The sequence below is a fragment of the Physeter macrocephalus genome, chromosome 18 (genome assembly GCF_002837175.3).
Source record: "Physeter macrocephalus isolate SW-GA chromosome 18, ASM283717v5, whole genome shotgun sequence".
In the NCBI taxonomy this organism is placed as follows: domain Eukaryota; kingdom Metazoa; phylum Chordata; class Mammalia; order Artiodactyla; family Physeteridae; genus Physeter; species Physeter macrocephalus.
Genome location: NC_041231.1, coordinates 81,331,269 through 81,342,583, shown reverse-complemented (window position 1 = coordinate 81,342,583; position 11,315 = coordinate 81,331,269). Strand labels below are relative to the sequence as shown.

Genomic DNA, 11,315 nt, shown 5'->3' with positions numbered 1-11,315 from the left:
CCTGCGCGTCCGGAGCCTGTGCTCCGCAACGGGAGAGGCCACAGCAGAGGGAGGCCTGCATACCACAAAAAAAAAAAAAAAAAAAAAAAGCACAACAAATACTTCATATTTCAGATGATTATAAGAGGCAATGTTTTAGTGCCTAAGCACAGACTAGATCCTTTGGCTCTTAAGCCTAAGTCTGGTTTGTTTACTAATTTGTCTAAATTTATTAGATATTCCGAAGACTAATACAGACTTTGGCAAAGAAAGTATGCATCAGCCACTGCTTAATCATTGTCATCTTTTACGGCTGCAATATATATCAATTGTTGCCTTGTTTTGTTTTGGTTTTTTGCCTTTTATGAAATGTTTTAGGATCCTTACAATAACATCATTCGTACCACAGTAGAAGCAATGGCAGCAGTGTTTGGAGGGACTCAGTCTTTGCACACAAATTCTTTTGATGAAGCCCTGGGTTTGCCAACTGTGAAAAGTGCTCGAATTGCCAGGAACACGCAAATCATTATTCAAGAAGAATCTGGGATTCCTAAAGTGGCTGATCCTTGGGGAGGTTCATATATGATGGAATCTCTCACAAATGATGTTTATGACGCTGCCTTGAAGGTCAGTTTCTCCTCTTTGAAACTTTGTTTATAAGATTTACAGATTTATAAAGATTTATAGATTTTTGATTTATAAATCAAATCATTTATAGGTTTACATCAAGATTTATAAAGTGTTTCAGAGAAAAGGGAATTTTAGATTTGACTTTATGGTATTTAAAACTGAAACTTGGGGCTTCCCTGGTGGCGCAGTGGTTGGGGGCCCGCCTGCTGATGCAGGGGACACGAGTTCGTGCCCCGTTGTTTTGTTTTGTTTTTTTTGCCTTTTACTAAATGTTTTAGGATCCTTACAATAACATCATTCGTACCACAGTAGAAGCAATGGCAGCAGTGTTTGGAGGGACTCAGTCTAAGCCCGCATAACGCAAAACAAAAAAAACAAAACAAAACAAAAAAACCAAAAAAACCCCTGAAACTTAAAATTTAAAAATACATTTGTATTTGTATTAAAATATTTTATTTCCAAGAGTTAAAAAGACAACTAATGTCAAAAGACTATAACAAAAAAGCAGTCCTGTCTCCTCCACTTGCTTGTTTTCTCACTTCCTTGAGTCAGCTACATCTTTTTGTTTGTTTTTATCTCCATGTTTTAAAATTACATGTATATACTGTTTGTTCTAATTCAATCAATTTTAGACCTTATCTACTGCTTTGCTAGTATGGTAGCTTTGTATTTTAGCTGGATCTTGTCCCTTCTTTCCTTTGTCCTATATTACCAATATAATTATATCTCAATGTAAATCCTTCCTGAAGTCCTCTATGTTCTCATTTGATTTAGACTGGTTTCTCTCTGTTTATAAGATTTACAGATTTATAAAGATTTATAGATTTTTGATTTATAAATCAAATCATTTATAGATTTATATCAAGATTTATAAAGTGTTTCAGAGAAAAGGGAATTTTAGATTTGACTTTATAGTATTTAAAACTGAAACTTAAAATTTAAATATACATTTGTATTTGTATTAAAGTATTTTATTTCAAAGAGTTAAAAAGACAACTAATGTTAAAAGACTATAACAAAAAAGCAGTCCTTTCTCCTCCACTTGCTTGTTTTCCCGCTTCCTTGAGTCAGCTACATCTTTTTGTTTGTTTTTATCTCCATGTTTTAAAATTACATGTATATACTGTTTGTTCTAATTCAATCAATTTTAGACCTTATCTACTGCTTTGCTAGTATGGTAGCTTTGTATTTTAGCTGGATCTTGTCCCTTCTTTCCTTTGTCCCATATTTTTGTGTTCATGTACCTTGGTGTGTGTATTTTTTCCTGCACTGTCCCCTTTGGTGGACATTTTTCACCTGGCCCCTTTTTCATGTTCTCATAGCTCTGGGAAATTTGTCATGTATTACTTCTTTGGTAATTTCTCTCCACTCCTTTTCCTTTGGTTTCTCTTTTTATAACTTACGGTTATCAGGTAAGGACCTCCTTAAATGATTTCTGACATTTTTATCTGTTCTATAATGCATCTTTGAGTTTTTGTTCTGGTTTTTTGGAGAGTCATCACCTTTATCTTTCTACTTAAATACTTTAAAATTTATATATCATATTTTTAATTTCTGAGAGCTCATTTTTGTTTTCTAATTTTTCCTGTTGCATTCATACTAGTTGTTTCATTATTACAGAATCTCTTCTTCTTTTTCTGAGGATCATTATATTTTATGAAGTTTTCTTTTATATCCTGTATTGTCACTGTTTCCTCTGTGTGCCTTTTTATTTGCAGTCTTATCATTCAGAATGTAGGTTTTTGTTTCAGTAAGACATCTTATCGTTGCCTCTCCCTGTACTTGATGTTTCATAGTCCATTGCTTCTCTAGTTCAGTAAATTTTGGTTTTCCTGACAGAATGGGAGAGAGGTAGTTGCAAATTCTCAAGTAGTCCCCTTCTTTTCAGCTTCCTAGAAGATTCTTGGCTTCTCTTGAATGCAGTACAGGTTCTTCTTTCTTGAATCCATCAGCAGAAAGCCAGTTTGACCTTGCTCCTATCTGCGAAATCATATTCCATTCCACCATCCATTTTCCACTGTCTCATGTATATATGAGGCTGTGATTGAAGGTTTAGGTGTTTCTTGATGTCAGTAATGCTAGAGTTATATCATTACTCTGCTGCTCAAATCGAAAAATAAAATGGCATTTTGAAATATACTTTTTAGAGTATTTATGTAACCATGAAAACTTTATTTATGTAATTAAAAATAAAAATTACAGAATTGGTGTTATCTTTAGTTGGCTTCTAAGACTTGAGCGAGAGATTTTTGTGTTTTCCAAAATATACTTGTTAGTTTTTCTGTTGTCTTTGTAAATAATTTTAAACACAGAATGTCTTTTTTCTTATTGATATAATTGGCATATTAACATTGTATTAGTTTGTGTACAATGTAAGGATTTAATATATGTATATATTGTGAAAGGATTATCAGAATAAGTTTAGTTAACATCTATTACTATACACAGTTACAGATATTTTTTCTTGTGATGAGAACTTTTAAGATTATCTCTTAGCAACTTTCAAATATATAATACAGCATTATTAACTCCGCAGAATTTCTAATTAATGCTCTGTTGTTAATTCTTTTCTTATGAAACATTAAATTTACCACTAAAATAGTTTATAATTTTATTAACATTAGTAATTATATAACATAACACATTTGTATTGTTTATTAAAATATTTTCATCTTCTCGTCTAGTTTTATTAATCTGTTTTTCCTTGTTAGCTCATTAATGAAATTGAAGAGATGGGTGGAATGGCCAAAGCTGTAGCAGAGGGAATACCTAAACTTCGAATCGAAGAATGTGCTGCCCGAAGACAAGCTAGAATAGATTCTGGTAAGATAAAGTAGAAAAGTTTATATGTGACATCCAGTATTTAAAAAGAAATATTAATTTCTGTTTGAAGATAACATATAAAGTTAGTAAAACAAAAATTATAGAGTAATGAAACTTGGATAAAATGTTTCTCATGAATCTATATGTATCTATTTCTGTGTTTGTATTTTTGCATGCCTGGATGCACGTAAGCAAACATATGTACAAAGTATGTGTGGAGGTTTGCCCATTTATTATGTGTATATATGTGGGTAGATATCTCCACCATTTGAAGATGACATTATTATTGGTCATTGTGCTCTGCATTGGACTATTCATTTATTTATTCATTCAATCAGCCAATACTTTTTTAGTCTTTAGTATTTGAAACACTGTGCTATGTCTGGGCATACAACTGTGAATGGGACAGACATGGTCTCTACACCCATAGAGCTTACATTTTGGTAAGAGAGAGAGAGAAAATGGACAAGTAAGCAAGTAAATAGACAAAATAATTGCGGATTATGGTAAGTTTTATGAAGAAAATAAGAAAAGAGGTATATCCTGAGGTAGGATATACCTCTTTTCTTGGTGGGATGTCTTTAGCTAGAGTAATAATCTGGTAGTTTGAGGCAAAATATATTTATAGTGTTAAGGAAGTATAATTTGTAATTCTGGTTTATCACTTATAGATTTTAAAGTTATTTTTTGTTTAAAAGTGATTGGCTGTAAGAGGATTCAAGAAAATATTAGAAAAGCCATTGCATGTTTGTCTTCTACCTTATAAATCTTAGTTGGTGGCTGCTACTACAATTTTAATTTTGTAGTGTTTATCAGAAACTCTGGGAAAGCATATAGTTTGGGTGAAAAATCAAAGCCCTCCCTTACAGAGATTCTGATATATACCTGTCTTTTCCCCTCCTGTCCCCATTCCATATTGGTATTCACTGATCTATATTGAAATTTCATTAAGAGTAAGAATACTACTTAAAAATATCAAGCTTATAAGGAAAATATGTGTGGTGATCAGAGCATTACTGTTAGACAGTTATTTGTGAATAGAATCTACATATTATTTTCCTCTGGGAGATTAACAGGTTCTGAAGTAATTGTTGGAGTAAATAAGTACCAGTTGGAAAAAGAAGAATCTGTGGATGTTCTGGCAATTGATAATACTTCAGTGCGTAACAAGCAGATTGAAAAACTTAAGAAGGTAATAACAGGTATCATATTTTGAGCGTTTTCTGTGTGCTGGGCACTGTCCAAGCCCTCATGCTGTCCTGCTGCATTGTTAGAACCACCATATGAAGTGTGTATTATTTCCCAACATTTTAAAGGTAAGGAAACTAAAGATAAGGGAGATGGAGAAAACTTGCCCAGGATAAATAATTAAGCATCCAAGACTCAAATCTCTAAGTCTGTTGACACCAAACACTCATGTTTTTAATCATGATATCTGCCTCTGTGAAACTTATACGTTCTTATTAAAAACCATACCATAATAATAATGCCTCCTATAATTTACACTTTTGAAGTAAGGCTTAGATGATTATATAACTCACTCAAAGTTAAAAACAGTATTAAGTTCAGAGTTCATATTTGAACCCAGGTCTTCTCACTGTAATTTATTTCCATGTTCCTGATACTACTATGAAAGAATCATAGTAGTATGATTTTAATTTTTTTTCAATTAAAAAAAATTTCAAATATACTTGAATAGTGCTTTAGTAAGATACAGTTTAGAATGAAAGATATTTAGATAGAAACTAGAGAACTGTTTTAACTTTTAATTTCCAGTTTCTCACTGAGATGAACCAAAGTATATAAAATACTAAAATAGGTAAAACATTAATTCTTACTGCTGTAACCTATATATTTCTGTTGTATGAAGCTACATTGGTCTCTTAATCTCTGGCTTTAGTAATTACTGCTATTTCTAAAGCAGGAAAGTTGAAATTCCTTAATTGTTTTCTCTGTTAACTTCCCCTATGATTGTTTAAGATAGAACTTTTTTCCCCTCAGTTCAGATGTTCTTTAAGAATCCAGTAGACTTTGTCCAGTTAGACTGTATGTGTAACTTTTAACTTCCATTTGTTTTTTCTATTAGAGTCAATGGCAGATGTTTAATGATATTATTTCCTTTTTCACCCTCATTCAGAAGATAATGACTCCTCTCCCACATTTTTGTCATTTTTTTAAAGGGTCCTATTTAGGATGTAGCATTATATTTCCAGTGGTCACAAAAGTCTCAATATTTATTATATTTGGAAAACTGCTTTTTTCCTCTCTTGTACTTAAACGCTCTTAAACACACAGCTTGAGGGCATCCACTTACCATAAATGATGATCTACCTTATTCTGGGTAAGAGTGAGAAATTCAATAATGATAATGGATTTGGGTTCCTCCTTGCCTTTAATATAAATTTTCTAACCCACCTCTGCTTATAGATATGATATAATTTTAGTGGCATCTTAGGCAGTATCATATTTTAGACTTTTTTACAGGTGGTGAAAAAGCTTGTAAAAAATTGGATTTTAGGTAACTGTTTAGGCAGGTGGTTGGCAGAGCAGAATAGAGCCAAGACCCAAGGGAAAATGTTTTTGACTACACTTTTCATTGTCTTTCTCTCTCTTTTGCAGTATTTCTCATTGTCTCTGTCTCTCTTTTTCTCTTGGGACTATATTTAAGTAGAATAGCGATATACATACATATTATTACCAATAGACTATTAATTAGCTAAAGGAAACTTAAAATATAACTAAAATATTCCCTAAGTTGTAATCTATTAAGTTGCATGTACTACTTGGGAGGGTCAGCACTATTATTTATTATTGCCCTGCTTGTTTCTGAATTATCAGTGTTATACAGAATTTAGTATTATTTTAGGAAGTCCTTAAATGTTGAGGGAATGAATAAATGTGATGAATATCAGTGCTAGGATATATATTATTCTCTTCTATTTTTTTCTTTTGTTTTTAAAGTTAGGATTATGGAACAATTTCCATATGATATAAATAAGAGTATAATCTGATCTCTGTTTTATTCTCTAATCACATATATGGTCCCTTTCCTTACCCTTTTCTGTAAGGTCAAATCCAGCAGGGATCAAGCTTTGGCTGAGCGGTGTCTCACTGCCCTGACTGCATGTGCTGCCAGTGGAGATGGGAATATTCTCGCTCTTGCAGTAGATGCAGCTCGTGCAAGGTAAGGATATATAAGTTTGGAGATTTCCAAATCCTAAAAGTTGACCAGTTTAGTTTTTCAGGGTGTACTTAAATAAAAGGCTGATTCTATAAACCATGTGAGCCTAAAAGAAAATATTGGAAACCAAAAAAAAAAATTCTTGTTTTTTCTTAAACATCTGTGTGTTTAAAACATTCATACATTTTGAATGGAGTGTATTAATATTCGTGTATTTCCCTGTGGCTCAGGACATTCGAAGCTATTATAATAAACCCTTGTCACTGATTTGCAGGTTGAAGTTTGATGTAGTTTCAAGGATAGGGAGACATTATTACGTCGGACAGTAAGCAAACCTGCCCTTTGTCCAAGCTGGACAGTATCTCTGTCTTCCAAGGCTGTGTACTATGTAGACATCTCTGAAAAGATAGTCCAGTATAAAGGCAGTCAGTGCTTTGCCTTACAGAACATGCAGAAAAGCAAGGGACACAAAAACTTTTCTCCCAATATACGATAATGTCAATAAATTATTTTTGCTTTTATTGTTTATTGCTTAATATAATGGACTTTTAAGTTGTTTCAGGTGCTTAAGGGATGGAGTGAATAGTATATCGGTTGTTTTTTGTTTGTTTTTCAGTTTTAATTTCTTTCTTTTTTTTTTTTTTTTTTTTTTAGTTCTAATTTCTTAAAAGAAATAAGATGACTTCTCTGCTTAAAATCCTTCAGCGGTCTCCCAGTCCTTTTAAATTAAAACCTAATCTTACCATGGCCTGCAAGACTGCTGGATATGATCCTTGCCTACCTCTCTGACCTTGTCTTATCCTACTTCCTTTGTTATGCTGTGTACCAATGTCCTTCTTTCTATTTTTAGAACATAAAACATGTTTTCCTACTTCTCAGAGCCTCTGCATTTAGCATTTCCTTTTCAAACACTTTTCCCTCTTAAGTTCCCTTGTGTGTCTCTTTCTCATCATTTAGGTCTTAGTTCAGAAGCTGTATCTTCAGATCTTCAATATCCCTAAAACATTTTCCCCAAACACCTCATTCCATTTTGCCTATTTTAGTGTCTTTATAGTACTTATTACCATATGAAATTATCTTACTAATTTATTTGTTTGTTAGTGCATTATCTGTATTCCCTGACTAGATGATAAATTCTGCAAGAGCAGGTACATTTTTTTTTTTTTGGTCTTATTTATCACTGTATCTCTAGCACTTAGCAGTGCTTGGCCCATATTAGGCACTCAAGACATGCTGAATGAATTAATAACCAAATGGAATATGCTAAAAGATTTACTTTGTATCAAAAAATATCAGTAGGAATATTGCTCTTTGCCCATTTGTATTGTTAAGCAGTGAATTATTCAGTAACCTTTAGATGCTTGTCTATTAGTAGTTTTTAGGTCATTTGGTCATTTTTCAGTAAAGGCATTCAGAATCATTTTTTTTCATAAGTATTCTGAGGAAAGATCCTATCATGAATGCAGTAGAAAGCATTCGGATTTAGATTTTTGACAGCCTGTTTTTGACTTAGGTAAGAAAATATGTCTAATTATATTGAATGTTAAGTTAAATAAATATTTTTATCCCAAATAATGATGTTAACAGAACTTCCATTTAATATTTTAGATGTACAGTTGGAGAAATCACAGATGCCATGAAAAAGGTATTTGGTGAGCATAAAGCTAGTGATCGTATGGTGAGTGGAGCCTATCGCCAGGAATTTGGAGAAAGTAAAGAGATATCATTTGCTCTCAAGAGGTAATATGTGAGATTTCTTAAACCAGAATGTCATCTCTTCTGTTAACACAATCCCCATGAATCTACGGTGGGCTTAATTTTTTCACATACCACTGGAAAATATTTGACTTGTACTTTCCTCTTAATCTGTAGCTTTACTAAAATAATATTTTGAACTTTCACCACAGTCCCCTTTAGGAGTTTCTCATTTCAAGCAAATGTTTGTTTAACTAACATTGATATTGCTTCATATCCTCCAGGTACTTAGATTTCAATCTCCTTATGACGGTACATTTTCATATTTTCTTAAGTTTTACTTACATTGTTTAATTGCTCAAATAATTATAAAATTTTTTTATAATTTTATAAAATACCTTTTATAATTTTATAAAATACTTTTTATAATTTTATAAAATACTTTTCCTATTTGAAAGTAAATATTTGGTTGCCATCTATGCATAAATTAGAATCACTCGTCACTGGACTGACAGTAAATAACTGTCAAACATGATTTGGAAATATGAATTAATTTAAATTGATCATGCTTCTGAACTGTGAGTAGTAGCTTCCTGATGATTAGTTTTCTCAACCACTGTAATAAATTTTCCATGAAAAATATTATGTCACTACTCATATATGAGATAAATATCAAAACAGCCAAGGTGAAAGTCATCGAAATGGAACATTTTTTTTTTCTTTTAACAAAAATAAATTTGTTTCTTCGTGCTTTTTCATCTGAGGCGTAAATTTATTGATTTAAGCAAGCAAGTATTTTGATTATACATTAAGATACCACATTGAGGTCACCTTGGGGGAGTTCACACTTGTGAAGGGTAAGTGAGATATGGACAGTTCAAAACAGCTAGTGAGTCACATATATGTACAAATACTTCTGAAGGCATTTTTTAGTTTATATTTAACTATTTCTGCATATTGTACTCTGGGGACTGTCTTAAGTTGTAAAGTTGTTATTTCCTTATCTTGCTTCACTGTGATGTTCTCAGTGTTACAGGCTTACAGTCTGTGCCATCTTTCAAATTTTTTTCTAAGGGGGGAGATGGTAAACATACTCAGGCTTTAATGGAGTTCTTAATGTGAAACAGAGATATTAACAAAATATGAGTAAACAGATTATATGTTTTAAATAAACTTGAAAGATTTACTGCAAATAAATTAGTCTTATATCTTACCTTTGGACAATTAATATATAACTGTTGCATTTTAAAATGTTCCTTAGGGTTCAGAAATTCATGGAATGTGAAGGTCGTAGACCTCGTCTTCTTGTGGCAAAAATGGGACAAGATGGACATGACAGAGGAGCAAAAGTTATTGCTACAGGATTTGCTGATCTTGGTTTTGATGTGGATATTGGTCCTCTTTTTCAGGTATTGAAAATTGTTGGGAGGAATTTCAAGTACTATTGCTACATACTGCAGATAGGTCAAATGGAATGAAGACTAAAGAGTATTCATTGCATTTTCACCAGGAAAGAAGTAAATCTTCCTGAAGAGGCCCAGCCTTTATAGAGTCTCCCATAAGAGTTTTCCCATTTGGGATTTTAAAATATTACTCTAGAGAGGCTAGAAGAAATTGTTACTATAAAGAGTTAGCACAGACTTCTGGAGATATGTCCTGAACTGTGTTGGTAGATAAATATGTAAATGTATTTAGAGTCTTAGGCATTTAAGGTGGGTTTTGTTAAGAATCTCAAATATATTTCAGATTAAACAAATAGTGTATACTATATTTAGATTGCTTTCAGTCTTCCTCTAAGTTGAATACTTTCCCATTCTACTTTTTTACTTACATTTTGCTGTCCTTTTGCTTTGTTTGTTTGTTTTAAATAGTGATCAAATATAATGCATTTTCAATATTTAGTGGTTAGCTTTTGGGAAATAATTTTTCATAAAATAAAAGAATTTTTAAAAATTGTTGTCAGCCATTGGCATCTAAAGGAATTTCTCAAATAACCAAAAGTTCATTTCCCCATTATATACCATCTGCAAAAATATAATTTGTCTTTTAGTACCACCAACTTTGTTAACCATAATTCTGCATCATTAAAAAAAAAAACTTATCTGTGGCTGAAGGTACAATCATGCAGTTCTCTGATGACTGATTTAATTAAAATTAGATTTGATGTTTTTAAAATTGCAACATTTGATCATTTAAAATACAGTTTATATAAACATAAGGCATGGAACTGAATTGTTTAAATGGAATTTTTAAATATAAATTTACTTATTTATTTATTTATTTATGGCTACTTTGGGTCTTTGTTGCTGCATGCGGGCTTTCTCTAGTTGCGGTGAGCGGGGGCTACTCTTCGTTGCGGTGCACAAGCTTCTCACTGCAGTGGCTTCTCTTGTTGCAGAGCACGGGCTCTAGGTGTGCAGGCTTCAGTAGTTGTGGCACGCGGGCTCAGTAGTTGTGGATCTTGGGCTGTAGAACGCAAGTTCAGTAGTTGTGGCGTACGGGCTTAGCTTCTCCTTGGCATGTGAGGTCTTCCCGGACCAGGGCTTGAACCTGTGTCCCCTGCATTGGCAGGCAGATTCTTAACCACTGTGCCACCAGGGAAGTCCCTAAATGGAATTTTAATCTAATCAATTTTGGTAGCATGGATGATATGAATAACAAATCATGCTTAAATTAAATGTCTTACCTCTAAGAAATCAATAGCAGGAATATGCACATTTTTAAAGGTTTTAATTTCGTGTGTTAATATTTTTCACAGACTCAAGGTTTTACCAATATGTTGTGTGACTTACCTAGAGATCTTCTTGATTGTGGATCCATTACTGAGTATAGAATCTTTTGATTCTGCACTAAAATTATGAGCCTTAAAATCTAGGGCTTCCCTGGTGGCGCAGTGGTTGAGAGTCCGCCTGCTGATGCAGGGGATACGGGTTCGTGCTCCGGTCCGGGAAGATCCCACATGCCGCGGAGCGGCTGGGCCCGTGAGCCATGCCCGCTGGGCCTGCGC

General features: G+C 33.0%; 1 protein-coding gene across 1 annotated transcript in view; it reads left to right on the top strand.

Moving 5' to 3' along the window:
• Positions 1-11,315, top strand: part of MMUT (methylmalonyl-CoA mutase) — a 30,000-nt gene that overhangs the window by 13,172 nt on the left and 5,513 nt on the right. Inside the window, exons 6-11 of the mRNA XM_055079659.1 lie at positions 358-606; positions 3,321-3,432; positions 4,509-4,624; positions 6,501-6,616; positions 8,222-8,353; positions 9,570-9,717. Of these exons, the coding sequence (XP_054935634.1) occupies positions 358-606; positions 3,321-3,432; positions 4,509-4,624; positions 6,501-6,616; positions 8,222-8,353; positions 9,570-9,717 (873 nt within the window). The remainder of the gene's footprint in view (positions 1-357; positions 607-3,320; positions 3,433-4,508; positions 4,625-6,500; positions 6,617-8,221; positions 8,354-9,569; positions 9,718-11,315) is intronic.